General features: G+C 39.3%; 1 protein-coding gene across 1 annotated transcript in view; it reads right to left on the reverse strand.

The window, feature by feature from the left end:
* Nucleotides 1–16,059, reverse strand: part of LOC105003156 (SWI/SNF-related matrix-associated actin-dependent regulator of chromatin subfamily A containing DEAD/H box 1-like) — a gene marked incomplete at its 3' end in the record, with an annotated part of 61,901 nt that extends 45,842 nt beyond the window's left edge. Inside the window, exons 1-2 of the mRNA XM_010860140.1 lie at nt 15,955–16,059; nt 15,107–15,345 (exon numbers count right to left, since the gene is read on the reverse strand). Coding sequence (XP_010858442.1) covers nt 15,107–15,296 — 190 coding nt within the window. The remainder of the gene's footprint in view (nt 1–15,106; nt 15,346–15,954) is intronic.
* Between the last annotated feature and the right edge of the window lie 542 nt (nt 16,060–16,601).

Raw genomic sequence — 16,601 nt, forward strand, 5'->3', positions numbered from 1 at the left:
GCTCAGCTCAAACTCAAAGCAACTGCTCAAATGCTTTCTCCTCAGACAACCACTGCACTCCAGCATGCAGCGAAGGGGAGTTCACATTTTGTTTCAAAAAATATTAAAATGGTGCCTACTAATAAAGGTTGATTTATTAAAAACTATTTTTACTGCTTCATCAAGAACATTCTTAAGTGAAACTGACATTTAAAAATTTTAAGGATACAATGACAATTTAGAACAGCCTGGAATCTTGGCCTCAATTCACGCGAGGGTACCAGCAGTTTTACCTATCACTGCTTTTGCATCATTGGTGCAAATACCAGTATAATGAAAAAGGCAGGCAATGTCTTAATATTATTATGAAATAGTTTTAACCCTTTTGGGTCCAAGGGAACTCAAAAATTCACAGGTCATACTTTGAAGAATAAAGGGATACAGTAAGAGCTTTACATAAAATATCAACTTTCTAGTATCAATAATCTGGAATTATAATAGTGCTGAAGTGCTTAGATTTGTTTGACTATTTTCAGAACAACCGGAAAAATAGCTAATAGCCAATGGCCAAAGAGATATTCCTGATGTAATGACATTTTTTGACCAAAGCAAAGAAGCACTTTTAAGCAACAGCATAAAAGAGACAGGAAGGAAGCAAAAAAGAAAACGATAGAAATGCAGGAAACAATGTGACAACTAGAAACAATTATAAAAGACACTGGCTACTACTCTATTCTGACTTTGTTGCAGGCCTGCTGTATTTAAGGCACTGTACCAGGAGGTTATGGATATTAAAGAAAAAAAAAAAAAAGGCAAGTTACAGTTCCACTTGCCCTAAAGAAACTAATTATAGGAGCTAAATAGCCATGTACATAAATAGCTATGTTATGAATCATAATCTGTGCCACCTGAGAGGAATCAACAAAATGCTAAAGGAACGTAAGGGAAAACAGCCTGTCCTTTCATGTAAAAATAACTTAAAAATCCTGTTTTAGGAACCGAAGATGGTATTTTCCCATTATCAAAGGCAATGGGAACCTACATCATTAGCATATGAAAGAAGATTCCAAGGTTCAAGGGAATAAGCCCAAATGAAATTCTCCATTCAGTTCAGTTCAGTCCTCAGTCCTGCCAGACTCTTCATAACCCCATGAATCGCAGCACGCCAGGCTTCCCTGTCCATCACCAACTCCCGGAGTTCACTCAGACTCACGTCCATCGAGTTGATGATGCCATCCAGCCATCTCATCCTCTGTCATCCCCTTCTGCTCCTGCCCCCAATCCCTCCCAGCATCAGAGTCTTTTCTAATGAGTCAACTCTTCGCATGAGGTGACCAAAGTACTGGAGTTTCAGCTTCAGCATCATTCCTTCCAAAGAAATCCCAGGGCTGATCTCCTTCAGAATGGACTGGTTGGATCTCCTTGCAGTGCAAGGGACTCTCAAGAGTCTTCTCCAACACCACAGTTCAAAAGCATCAATTCTTCGGCACTCAGCCTTCTTCACAGTCCAACTCTCACATCCATACATGACCACTGGAAAAATCATAGCCTTGACTAGAGTTGGCAAAGTAATGTCTCTGCTTTTGAATATGCTATCTAGGTTGGTCATAACTTTCCTTCCAAGGAGTAAGCATCTTTTAATTTCATGGCTGCAGTCACCATCTGCAGTGATTTTGGAGCCCCAAAACGTAAAGTCTGACACTGTTTCCACTGTTTCCCCATCTATTTCCCATGAAGTGATGGGACCGGATGCCATGATCTTCGTTTTCTGAATGTTGACCTTTAAGCCAACTTTTTCACTCTCCACTTTCACTTTCATCAAGAGGCTTTTTAGTTCCTCTTCACTTTCTGCCACAAGGGTGGGGTCATCTGCATATATGAGGTTATTGATATTTCTCCTGGCAATCTTGATGCCAGCTTTTGCTTCTTCTAGCCCAGCGTTTCTCATGATGTACTCTGCTGCTGCTGCTAAGTTGCTTCAGTGGTATCCGACTCTGCGCAACCCCAGAGATGGCAGCCCACAAGGCTTCCCTGTCCCTGGGACTCTCCAGGCAAGAACATGAGTGGGTTGCCATTTCCTTCTCCAATGCGTGAAAGTGAAATCGCTCAGTCTTGTCCGACTCTAGCGACCCCATGGACTGCAGCCCACCTGGCTCCTCCATCCACGGGATTTTCTAGGCAAAAGTACTGGAGTGGGGTGCCATTGCCTTCTCCCATGATGTACTCTGCATATAAGTTAAATAAGCAGGGTGACAATATACAGCCTTGACGTACTCCTTTTCTTCTTGGAACCAGTCTGTTGTTCCATGTCCAGTTCTAACTGTTGCTTCCTGACCTGCATGTAGGTTTCTCAAGAGGCAGGTCAGGTGCTCTAGTATCCCCATCTCTTTCAGAATTTTCCACAGTTTACTGTGATCCACACAGTCAAAGGTTTTGGCATAGTCAATAAAGCAGAAATAGATGTATTTCTGGAACTCTCTTGCTTTTTCCATGATCCAGCGGATGTTGGCAATTTGATCTCTGGTTCCTCTGCCTTTTCTAAAACCAGCTTGAACATCAGGAAGTTCACGGTTCACATATTGCTGAAGCCTGGCTTGGAGAATTTTGAGCATTACTTTACTAGCGTGTGAGATGAGTGCAATTGTGTGGTAGTTTGAGCATTCTTTGGCATTGCCTTTCTTTGGGATTGGAATGAAAACTGACCTTTTCCAGTCCTGTGGCCACTGCTGAGTTTTCCACATTTGCTGGCATATTGAGTGCAGCACTTTCACAGCATCATCTTTCAGGATTTGAAAGAGCTCAACTGGAATTCCATCACCTCCACTAGCTTGTTCGTAGTAATGCTTTCTAAACCCACTTGACTTCACATTCCAGGATGTCTGGCTCTAGGTGAGTGATCACACCATCATTATTATTTTGGTCGTGAAGATCTTTTTTGTATAGTTCTTCTATGTATTCTTGCCACCTCTTCTTAATATATTCTGCTTCTGTTAGGTCCATACCATTTCTGTCCTTTATCGAGCCCATCTTTGAATGAAATGTTCCCTTGGTATCTCTAATTTTCTTGAAGAGATCTCTAGTCCTTCCCATTCTATTGTTTTCCTCTATTTCTTTGCATTGATCGCTGAAGGCGGCTTCCTTATCTCTCCTTGCTATTCTTTGGAACTCTGCATTCAAATGTGTATATCTTTCCTTTTCTCCTTTGCTTTTCACTTCTCTTCTTTTCATAGCTATTTGTAAGGCCTCCCCAGACAGCCATTTTGCTTTTTTGCATTTCTTTTCCATGGCGATGGTCTTGATTCCTGTCTCCTGTACAATGTCACAAACCTCATTCCATAGTTCATCAGGCACTCTATCTATCAGATCTAGGCCCTTACATCTATTTCTCACTTCCACTGTATAATCATAAGAGATTTGATTTAGGTCATACCTAAGTGGTCTAGTGGTTTTCCCTACTTTCTTCAATTTAAGTCTGAATTTGGCAATAAGGAGCTCATGATCTTAGCCACAGTCAGCTCCTGGTCTTGTTTTTGCTGACTGTATAGAGCTTCTCCATCTTTGGCTGCAAAGAATATAATCAGTCTGATTTTGGTGTTGACCATCTGGTGATGTCCATGTGTAGAGTCTTCTCTTATGTTGTTGGAAGAGGGTGTTTGCTATGACCAGCGCATTTTCTTGGCAAAAACTCTATTAGTCTTTGCCCTGCTTCATTCCGTATTCCAAGGCCAAATTTGCCTGTCACTTCAGGTGTTTCTTGACTTCCTACTTTTGCATTCCAGTCTCCTTTAATGAAAAGGACATCTTTTTCAGGTGTTAGTTTTAAAAGGTCTTGTAGGTCTTCATAGAACCGTTCAACTTCAGCTTCTTCAGCGTTACTCACTGGGGCATAGACTTGGATTACTGTGATACTGAATGCAGCAACCCCACGCCCGAGGCCAGGAGTGGCAGCCGGGAGGAGCAACCCCATGTCCAAGGAGCGGTGGCTGCAGGGGCGCAGGAGGGCCTAGAGGAGGTATTCCACGTTCAAGGTCAGGAGGGGTGGCAATGAGGAGATAACCCTCGTCCAAGGTAAGGAACAGCGGCTGTGCTTTGCAGGAGCAGCTGTGAAGAGATACCCCACGTCCAAGGTAAGAGAAACCCAAGTAAGACGATAGGTGTTGCAAGACGGCATCAGAGGGCAGACACACTGAAACCATACTCAAAGAAGCTAGTCAATCTAATCACACCAGGACCACAGCCTTGTCTAACTCAATGAAACTAAGCCATGCTTGTGAGGCCACCCAAGACAGGTGGGTCATGGTGGAAAGGTCTGACAGAATGTGGTCCACTGGAGAAGGGAATGGCAAACCACTTCAGTATTCTTGCCTTGAGAACCCCATGAACAGTATGAAAAGGCAAAATGATAGGATACTGAAAGAGGAACTCCCCAGGTCACTAGGTGCCCAACGTGCTACTAGAGATCAGTGGAGAAATAACTCCAGAAAGAATGAAGGGATGGAGCCAAAGCAAAAACAATACCCAATTGTGGATGTGACTGGTGATAGAAGCAAGGTCCGATGCTATAAAGAGCAATATTGCATAGGAACCTGGAATGTCAGGTCCATGAATCAAGGCAAATTGGAAGTGGTCAAACAAGAGATGGCAAGAGTGAATGTCAACATTCTAGGAATCAGCAAACTAAAATGGACTGGAATGGGTGAATTTAACTCAGATGACGATTATATCTACTACTGCGTGCAGGAATCCCTTAGAAGAAATGGAGTACCCATCATGATCAACAAGAGTCCGAAAGGCAGTACTTGGATGCAATCTCAAAAATGACAGAATGATCTCTGTTAGTTTCCAAGGCGAACCATTCAATTCTCCATTAGTGGTGTGCAAACAGAAGACAAACTTATATCCTAAATTATTCCAGTATACATTTATTCATTTTCATACCTAAGTCTACCATCACACAAAAGAAGGATTTAAACACCTGCCACTGATTCTACCTTTCCAAGGGATCCCAGATCAAAAACTATTCAAAAGAAAAAAATCACTGCTAGGAGATTATGAATTCACACAGAAAAGTCTACATCAATTTGTTAATCCACAAATAAAGGTGATGCCAAAGTAGAATGAAAACACTTAAACCTTTGATTCTGTCCCGTAGACTTATGTAAGTGTGCCTTTTTGCCATTTTGACATTCTAATTGTGTGCTGTTCTACATGATTCAATTCTCTAATATGGCAACTGACTTTCAAGGCCGTTCCTTTCAAGGCCATTCCCAGTGAAGCACATCATACAATTGCCCCTTTAAAAGGTTTATTACCAAAAGAACAGATCATAAATTCTGGACAGTCTTGGGCTTCCCTGGTGGCTCAGTGGTATAGAATCTGCCTGCCAGTGGAGGAGACCTGGGTTCGATCCCACATGCCAAGGAGCAACTAAGCCTGTGTGCCCCAACTACTGAGCCTGTGCTCTGGAGCCTGCAAGCCTGTATGCTCTAGAGCCTGTGCTCTGCAACAAGAGCAGCCACCACAATGAAAAGCCTGTGCACCACAACTAGAAAGAAGGCCCTGCTCACCACAAAAAAGCCTGCACGGCGATGGAAGACCCAGTGTGGCCAAAAATAAAAATTAAAAAAATTAAGAAAATATAATCTGGACAGTCCTAATTTGAACGACATAGTAGACAGGGATCTTCAGCATCTTAGATAAATCAAACTATCTCTGATGAAAGCTCTCAAAAAAGACAAGGAATACACTAAAAGATTGAAGATTAGTTTCTCATACACTAGCTTAAAATGAGAAAGAAGAAACATTTCAGGCTTAAGCCAAAAGAAAAGGTAAAGATAAACAGAAAAAATGTAAAGGAAAGAGTCATGTGATTTATAATGGACAAGGTCAAAGTGTTAAACCTGAAAAGTACTTTTTAATAAGAATTTATATCTATATTAAAAACATAACTGACATGTACAAATGAATTTTAATAATGAAATGCATAAACATGGCAGGATACATAGAACAAAAAGTCAACAGAGACAAAAATGAGGCTTTAACTGTCTAGTCTAAACTCTTAATAGAAAAGGCAGCACCAAAATAATTAAGATATAAAAAGATATTTTTTAAACTATTTTGATTGGTACCTACTGTAAGAGACACATTATAGATTATGACCCTAAACACACAGATCACTAGTTATATAACAAAGGTCTCATAGGCTTTACTGTTATACTTTGATAATTTTCTATTTGTTGTATCTATGAAAAATAAGTTATATGCATTCAGCCAGGATCCAAGAAACTGACTTTATGACATGTTTGTAATCCAGTTTGAAAAAAATGATATAAATAATAACTCATTATTTTTGACATATAAGTAAATGTGTAATTAGATTATGCATTTTCAAGTACTCAGAGCTTTTACAGAAATTCTTTAGTAGGCCAAAAAGAATATCTCAGTAAATTCATCAAAGATGAAATATTACAGACTACATTCTCTGGTCACAAAAAGTAAAATTGGAAGTAAATGTTAATAATAATGTTGAAGCAAAATTTCAGTTACTTGGATATTAAAACAACAAATAAACAAGAAAAACAAAAGAAACCACTCCTTTAAACTCTCAGGTCCAAGAAGAAGAAAAAGCAAAAACATATTAAAATCTACAGTACAGGAATACCTCTTTTCTTGCATTTCACAGATACAGTGCTTTTTTTTTTTTTTTTTTACAAATTGAAGGTTGATGGCACCATATGTTGAGCAAGGTTACTGACGTTTTTTCCAACAGCATTTGCTCACTTCATGTCTCTCTGCCGTATTTTGGTAATAATTCTTGTAACATTTCAAATATTTTATGGTGATGTTTGTTACGGCGATCGGTCATCAGTGATCCTTGATATTACTGTTGTAATTGTTTTAGGTGCCCCAAAAGCACACATATAAAATGGCAAACTTAACTGATAAAACGTTTTATGTGTTTTGACTGCTCCACCCACCTGCCACTTCCTTCATCACTTTCCCCGTCTTCCAGCTTCCCTATTCCTTAAGACACAACAATAAATTAGGTCAGATACTAACCCTCCAATGGCCTCTAAGTATTCAAGAGAAAGGAAGAGTTGCACATTCCTCTCTCTAAATAAAAAGATGGAAATGTTTAAAGTTAGTGAGAAGGCAGGTCAAAAGCAAAGACAGGCTGAAAGTTAGGCCTCTTGCAGCAGTTAGCCAAGACATGAATGCAAAGGTAAAGTTCTGGAAGAAAATTAGAAATTCTACTCTAGTCAATCTACAAACAAGAAGCCAAACAGCTTTACTGCTGATATGGAGAAACTTTCAGTGGTCTGGATAAAAGGTTAAACCAGCCTCAGCACTCCCTTAAGCCAAAGCCTAATTCAGAGCAAGACCCTATCTCTTTCTTTCTATGAAGGCTGAGAGAGGTGAGAAAGTTGCAAGGAAAAAAGTTTGAAGCTTGAAGAAGTTAGTTCATAAGGCTGAAGGAAAGTAGTTGTCTCCATAACATACAAGTGCATGATGAAGCAAGAAGTACTGATGTAGAAACTGCAGCAAGATATCCAGAAGATTTAGCTAAGATAATTAAGGAAAGTGGCTACATTAAACAAGAAAAGTTTCAGTGTCAACCAAACAACCTTCTAATGGAAGAAGGTTCCATCTAGGACCTCCAGAGCTAGAGAGGAGAAGTCAATGTCTGGCTTAAAAGGATAGGCTGAGTCTCCTGTTAGGGGCTAATGTAGCTGGTGACTTTAGTTGAAACCACTGCTAATTTATCATGCCCGAAAATCTTAAGGCTCTTAAAAATTATGCTAAATCTACTCTGCCTATGCTCTATAAATAAATGGAACAAAGCCTGGAAGACAGAAAAGTTGTTTAAAACAGTTGTTTAAAATACTAAGTATTTTAAACCCACTGTTGTTACACCTACTGCTCAAAAAAACGACTGCTTTCAAAATATGACTGCTCAGGGAATTCCCCAGTGGTCCCGTGGTTAGAACTCTGGGTTTTCACTGGTGAGGGCCTGATTCAATCCCTGAATAGGGAACTAAGATCCAACAGATGTGAAAGAAGAAAATACGGATGGATATATTTATAATGTGGTGGTAGGGAATGGCTTTCTTTTATCAGTTCTGATCGGGACCTAAAACCATAAGCCTTAAAGAAAAAGATTAACAAACTGACCATTTAAAAATGGAAAACTTCTCTGTTGTAAACAACAAACAGAATTAAAAGACTGGAATAAAAAAAAAAAAGGCAATTTAATCGTTCATTAGCCTTTTAAAGATTAGAAAGGTTTGCAATATTCTGGCCTGGTATGAAAAAGCAGACATCTGAAACCAGCCTGTAGTCTAGTGCAAACTGGTAAAACTATTATGATGGGTTATTTGGCAATTACTAAAATATTAATTCATATTCCTTCTAACATGACAATTTCATTTCCCAGAATTTTTCCACAGATTGTACACAGGCAAAAACATCAATATAAAAGAATGGTCACTACAGCATTCTTTAAAACAAAAAGAGGAAATTAACCAAAACAACCAATGTCTATTAACACGGAACTACATGAATTATAATACATCAATGTATAAGACATACTGTAGTCACTAAAAACAATTCAAGTACAACATATTTTATATGAACATGGAAAACATAAAAAAAATCTACTTTGAGGGGACTTCCCTGGCAGTCCAGTGGTTAAGAGACTGCACTTCCACCGCAGTAGGCATGTGTTTAATACCCAACTGGGCAACTAAGCACATGCAGCATGGCATTTGGGGGAACCCCCCCCAAATCTACTTTTTAGTCAACAGTGAGCTGCATTACAATATACATAATACTATTTTATCTAAAAAAAAAAACACAAAAAACCAACAACCTAGAATACATATAGGTAGGGAAAAAAATGAAAATACCAACACTAAATGAAAAGATTACATTAGAGTCTCTCCATTACACAATTGTTATAATCATTTTTTATATAACACTTTATTTTGAAGAAAGCAGCACAAAAACTAAAAAGGTAGAAAAGGAAAACATAGACAAAAAATGTACATTTAAAATGAATTTAAGACATTTAGACTCACAGTACTTTCTATTAGAACAATTGAGCACTAATCTTTTTAACAAATACGACTCTTCAACTAATACTAGCAGACATTAGGAAACCAGAATTTCTATCCAAAGATAAAAATGAGGATTCACATTTTGGCCACACACACTTAAGAGGACTCAGTAGTTAAAGTATCACTCAACAGTTAAAGAATCATGAGGTTAAAATGATACGTGCAGCTTCATCATTCAAATGATCTTATTCATTTTGATTTCAGAGAACAAATAGACAAAGGAAGTGAAGTCCAAAAGTGATAAGATTGTAGAATCCGTAAGTGGCAGAGCATTGTTCCTTGGAAATCTTTTCACAATTAAAAAATTTTTTCCTCCTACTCATTAACAACAGTTACTTTCAACATGATGACCACACCAAAATGGCAGCCACTATAGAAGACTGACCATTTCATTAAGAAATTCATCAAGCATACACTAAAGCTTTCCTCCATTCCAACCTCAGAACCACCTATGAATCATCTATTTTTCTCTTTTACTCCCATTCCCCTGGGTAAAATGTGTCTTCATGTTTTTCTCAAAGTTAAACAGTCCAGCTACAGTTGCACTCCTACCTCCCTGACGCCTCTCATCAGATACCACCCCCCGTCTTTCATCCTTTCCCCCTCCACTAGCTTCTTTCCCTCAGCTAAAAAATATGCTCAATTTTCTATGTTCCTCAGACATCTTTTCTTGACATTATTTCCTCATCAAGCTGTTCTCTTTTCCTTGTTGGAATAGGAGTCTTCATCTGCTTAGTTTTCTATTGAAACTGCTATGGGCCAACAGGAACTTTAATTTCAAAGAAAAGAGGTCTCTGATCAGATCTCATTCAAACTGATTTCTCTGCAACATTTGATACTGTTCACTATACAACACCAATGTGGAAACTCTCCTTTCTTTTGCTTTCAGGGTATTACCATTTGCTTACTATTCTGTCATCCTTTATATCTTTCATTGGTTTCCCTTCCTTTATCCATTTTTAAATACTGATGCTTCTTACTATCTATTTTGTTTAGGACATTTTTTTGGTGGGGGGGTGGGTAACTACTTCAAGGATGACTTCAAAGTTGATTTCTCATATTCCAACCATTCTCTGAGCCCTAAACTCCAATGTTCAACCCTCTACTAGACCTTGCTACTAAAACATAAACGCAAATTCAACATGTTTTGGTATCTATCTCTTAATCCTGCTGCCTAATTCAGTTGATAGTGCTACTCACTCAGCTGTCCAAGCAAGGAACATCTGCATTACCTTTAAATCCTCCACATTTAACTGATCATCAAATATCATCATATACATATCATATAAAACATCTCTAAACTGCCTCCTCTGTCATTTCCCTGTATTTAGGCTTCAATTATTCCAACAGTTTCATTGCTATTTCTCCCATACTGAAATGTTCTATATAATGTATACCAAATAAATGTATACCATATAAATGTATACCAAATTTATATGCTGGGAGAGCATATAAATAGGCCTCTCAAAACCCACCAGTCTCTGTTTCTAAATCTTTTCTGCTTCATGCATACTGCCCTATACCTCCTCTTCCATAGATAACTTCACCTATTCCATTCACATACCACATTCCAAGGCAACATGCTTTTATCCCTTGTTCACTGAATAAGCAATGAGTCATTGTTTAGTGTTCACTCAGTCATTTCTCTATGATTTTTCCTGATTCTCTGCAGAAAGAAGGAATAATCTAATCACTGTGAATTAGACTGCGGTCCTACACTGCTTAATATCTTCCCTTATTAGAAGTTACCACATTGTGCTATTTTAACCATATATATTTATGTGTTCTTTCCTCTTGGTGCTCCTTGAGGATCATGCTTAGCTCAATGTTTTATTCTTTATGCATAAAACAGTAGATTCTCTCCTCTCACACTCATTTGTCACTGCTTTATTCTCTCCAAACCTGCTATGCTCCCAGAAAAGTAAAATAAAAAAGAAAATGTAAGTAGTAATGACTGATAACTCCAGGCACTAATGAGAGTAAAATAAACCGAGGTGGGGGGAGGCGACCCACAGGTTAAGTGTATGCCCTCATAGCCAAAGGCTGGATTAAGGGAGCCTGCCCTCTATCAAAGGTAGTTTCAAGTACCCCAGGCTAAAGATGACTGATGGCTATGGCACTGTTTCACGATCATAAAGAGGAAGAGGGACATTTAAAAATATGTACGAAGTACTATTATCACCTATTCATCATTCAATACTCCTTTTTTCAACACATACTTTGAATGCCTACTATACACCAATCATTGTTCTAAGCAATGGGGATGGACAGATAGGTAAACCAGGTCTTTGCTCTCACAGATCTTACATTCTAATAAGTGGAACATAAATACATAATGCAAAGTTAGTGATGGATACTATACAGAAAAATACAGTAAAGGGGGTGAGGGTTGCTACTTTAGAGAGCAATCAAGAAAAGACCTTCTTAAAAAAAGGTAACATTTCACTAAGTCCTAGTACAACAGCAGAGTCACATGCAGATAACAAGAGAAAGCGTCTTGGAGGCAGATGGAAAAGCATATAGGAAGAAGAAAAGATTGAATGGGGTTTGGCATATTCAAGGAACAGTGTCCCTGTGGCACTGTAACTGAAGGAGAGTGGTATAAAATAAAATCTTAACTCTTAGGTAAAATAATTGGATTATCTGAGAAAGAGTGATAACAGGTAATTTTAACCACATACAATTTCCATCCTGTAAGTGGACTCAGACCCTAAAACTGATGTAAATAAACAAATGTAGCCTAATTCTACATAATAAGAGTAAATTACCGGTTGATGATAAAGAAAGGTCAATATTCATATCCCACTGATGATACGTCCACTGATTTCCCAATGTCCATATTCAGTCTGATCTTAAATCCAATTTTAGTGTGTTGACCTCTCCTCGAAACCATGTGTACGCACGCTCGATTGTGTCTGGTTCTTTAGAACCCCATGGACTGTAGCCCACCAGACTCCTCTGTCCATGGGATTCTCCAGGCAAGAATACTGGAGTGGGTTGCCATTCCCTTCTCCAGGAGATCTTCCCAACTCAGGGATCGAACCAGGGTCTCTTATGTCTCCTGCACTGGCAGGCAAGGTTCTTTACTACTACCACCACCTGGGAAGCCAGGGGCCCAAGGCCTGATGTTTATTTCAGCACCCCTCTCCCGCCATGCTAGGTTAACCTGCTTTTGGTCTACTGCTTAACTGGCAGGCTCCCCTTGTGGCTCAGCTGGTAAAGAATCTGCCTGCAACGTGGGAGACCTGGGTTCAATCCCTGGGTTGGGAAGATCCCCTGGAGAAGGGAAAGGCTAACTACTCCAGTATTTTGGCCTGGAGAATTCTAGGGACTCTATAGTCCAAGGGGTCAGAGTTGGACATGAGCCATTCTCACTTTCAAACTCAGGGCAGGACCTTTGATTCTCATTTGAATTTTTAAAGGCATACCCAAGGTCTTACAGTGGGTACTTCATACCTATTCTAATGTATAGAACTACCTTTATTCCCCTCAATTACTTAAACTAAGATCCTTAACATCCATTTTATCTCATTCCTACACAAGGACCCAGATGTAAAATCTTGTACTTTCTTACTCTGAAACTCTTAAGCCTTGTTCTTCTGTTTGTACTGCCACTGCTGTTTGGATTAAAAGAGCTTCCCAAATGATTTCTCTCCCTTTAAACACTACACTCTAGCAATACATAGGTTTCATGACTGCCAGGTTGATTTTTTTTTTTTTTTACAAAACAAGTTTCTTTCATTATTTTACCCAAGGGCTTCCCTGGTGGCTCAGTGGTAGAGAATCTGCAAACCAATGCAGGAGACTCGGGTTCGATCCTTGGGTCAGGAAGATCCCTTAGAGAAGGAAATGACAACCCACTCCAGCACTCTTGCCTGGGAAATCTCACAGACAGAGGAGCCTCGTGGGCTACAGTCCCTGGGGCTGCAAATATTCAGACATGACTTAGCGACTAAATAAGTACCTCTGGAGTACCTATAATATTAAGTCTAAACTTTGCCTTACTTTTCAAGATTCTCAAAAATCTACAGGATCAATTAAAATAATCTTTTCAGTAAGCAAAGCTCTCTCTTCCAAGGAGGATGAATCCTTACCACTCCTGGAACAAACTTGATTTTTGTAATTCCCAAGTGTCATTAAGACTTACCCCACAATTTCTAAAGCAATCTCAGTTTTAAAAAGAATTTACATATGGAAAGTCCAAATAAAGAGAAAAGAAGCGAAGTCTCCTTAGAGAAAAAAAGGAAAGCAGAAAAAACACCTTCTGATTAGAAAAAGAAACTAAAAATTTTACATTACTGATAAATAACTGAAACATTTCATTAAATTCCACTTTACAAAGTGTTTTTATTTTAGAGATGAAAAAACTGTGGATCTCAGAAAATCTGAGTTACTTCTCCGATGTCCCATTTAACAAACATTAAGAAGCAGAGGCTCCCAAGGACTCAACATCCCATGCCTACACCCTGGCCTTTCCTTCCCTAACCACAGAATAAACAGATTAAAATATTTAGTTAAAATATTAAAGTACCTGGATGTTTAGACATTAATGACAGCATGTTATGCAAACCAAATTATCTGCTGAAAGAATGCACACAGGGATGTCACTCGTGCTTAAATCTTTCAGTGCTCTGAATTTAGGTTAAGTTCAAAATTCTTCGAATAAACAAAGCCTTTCAAAATTTGATTCCTAATTACCAGTTAGTCACACCTACCAAATTGTTCCATCAAGTTCCAATTACACCTAAGTATTTAAATTGTTATTCTAATGATAACTTGTAGGGACTGTTTTCAATGTTATATTTAAGTAGAACAGCAAACAAAATGGGGATATCAAGGGTAAAGACAAATATTACTAATTCTGTAATTTAAAAGGTGCTTATGAAATACTGAGCTTTACACTAAAAAGGGTATTACTGAAATAAACATTAAAATATAACTTCTAATATTCCTTTCATCCTCCATTAGAAACTGAGTGACATAAATGATTAAAAGTTTAAGTTCAAGAATTAGATTGCTTGGATTTGAGCTCCGGTTCCACCAACTTCCCAACTTTACCCACCAGGTCTCATTTCTTCAAAATGTGGGTAATATCTTGTAGGCCTGTTTTAATAAGAGAATATGAACCACTCACCATTATGACTAAAACACAGCAGCAGTTCAAATATATACTAATAGTTAACTGTCAGAAGAACACAGATTAAGATGGGGATGCTAATTTTTGGCTTTCTCAAACCCTACTGTTCGTAACAATTTGCTGAAGAGGTTAAAAAAATGAAGAACCACCATGAAGAACACCAATTATTGGGACGTCCCCTGTTGTCCAATGGTTTAGATTTCAAATGCCAATGCAGAGGTGTGGGTTCAGATCCTTGGTCAGGGAGCTAAGATCCCAGATCTCTTGAGGTCAAAAAAATGGAAACATAGAAGCAATATTGTAACAAATTCAATATAGATTAAAAAAAAACAGTCCATATTAAAAAAAAAAAAAACTCAAAGGAAAAAAAATTATTCATATGCACTTTGGAAGTCAGTGGTTGGCAAAATCTGAATGTGACCTGCTCTTCATTTGTTCATAGACGTTTTCTTCAGGCAACCTTGAATAAAGTCTTAGCTCACAGAAGGTTATCAATTTTTTTTGGAGAAATACTGGAATGAATTTAAATGTGTGGCAGTAACAGCCTCAAAATCTATCATAGGACTGAATCACCTAGTTCTTTTTCCCATAGCTGCCATTCTGACCTAAATTCTGATTTTAGCTGCCATCACTGGGCCATATTTAAGAACTCATGCAGAAGTGAAACAACTATGGACGGATAATCAGTTGGAGGTACATGGCGCCTATGGCAGCCCCGAAGCTGCATGTAAAAGGGCATGGTGAAGGACAATGCATCAGTATGTATGACATCAAGAACAGAAATCAGAATCTCTTCTGCTTTTCTTCTTAAAAAACAAAAACAAAAACACGAAACTCTCTTGATGCTGTATCAATTTCTAACATTGTAACTCACCTGTTTTTTCAGTTACATCTGAATCAGGGGTGCCTGCCCTGCTAACTTCCCCTTCAGCATTCTCCTCTTCAGCACTAAGAGAAATTGGTGAAGAAGGGCCAGGCTGGGAGGGTTGAGGGGTTGCTTCGGGCGCTTCCTCAATCTTATTTCTTTTCTCAAAGCGAAAACGGTCCAGGTTGAAAAGATTCATATTGATATAAACTACCACTTCGTGGGGTTTGGCGCTATAGGTGAACTATCTGCAGGGAGAAAATAAAAAGAGAAAAAGAGGCCATGAAAACAACATAAAATACAAAGCCACAGCAGTTCATTCCCAAGGCAATTAAGTGCCCGCAAACATGCCAGTGGCTCAGCATGACTATTATGGCTGCGCTTCATTGTTAGGCCATAACAATCAGGTGGACAGGGGTATCCTTTTAAAATTTTCCATTGCTTTTTTTCACTCCCTCTCTCCCCCACCCCCGCCCTTCCTTCCTAGAACCACACGCTGACCCTCGCGCAACCTCCTCTTACCCCAGCACGCGCGGGCACGTTCCCCACGCTAACTCCCCTGCGGGCCGCGCGCCCGCCCACAGTGAGAGAGACTCCCTGTACTAAGATGCTCCCTGCCTCGAGAAAGGACGTGCCAGGGCCCGTGCCTCGACACTGCAGGGACACAAAGGGGCCAAAGCAGGGGAGCGGCGGAGGCCGTGGTGGCGGGCACCCGCCCGGAAGTTGACGCGGCGCGAGCCCAGCTGAGAGGAAGCTGATAGGATCAAGAAAACACAGGGAAGATTCAGAAGTGCAGACTGCTGAGGCATCTCTTTCAACGATCGCTTGCTCTCTATCACTCTCCCCCTAGTACTTACAGTCTTGCAACTTCGGTGCGCTTAACAAAGAATGAAAAGCAAAAATAATTCTTGGCGTGCAGCGACGGTAGCCGGGCCGGGACCTTCTAAAACAGCACGGAGAAGCCCAATGAGCGCGTAGTGATGACGCAACACGCAACCTAGGCTTTTCTCTTCCCCAGCGACGTGCGAGGGGAAAAATGTCTAGGCGCGCGCCGTTGTCATGGTAACCCGTATCCGCCTCTTTCCCTTGGAAGCGCGCTTGTGGCCTGTCTCTCCAGGTTAGCCAGAAAGTTGTTAAGTAGAACAATAATAAATAACACAATGACAATAAATAGCCTAATAAGTATATTTAATCTAATATCTGACATATTATAATCTATACATTTATATAATCTGTAAACAGTATAACACCGTTGTTCTAAAGGCATTACGTATAATCGCAACCCTTTCAAGAAGCCTGTTTTTATAAAACAAGGAAACTGAGGCCTGCAGATGTTAAGTAGCGAAGAGGGAAAATCGAGGTATGTTGAATTTAAAAGCGTATTAACTACCTCTGCACTGTTGGTGGGATTATTCCTAGAGTGGAATATGACAGTTCACATATCTTGATAGAAGTATTAAGAATATTTCCTCTCTTTGCTCCAACATTAAAATAAACAGTTTTT

The sequence above is a fragment of the Bison bison genome, unplaced genomic scaffold (genome assembly GCF_000754665.1).
Source record: "Bison bison bison isolate TAMUID 2011002044 unplaced genomic scaffold, Bison_UMD1.0 scf7180017864464, whole genome shotgun sequence".
Lineage (NCBI taxonomy): Eukaryota > Metazoa > Chordata > Mammalia > Artiodactyla > Bovidae > Bison > Bison bison.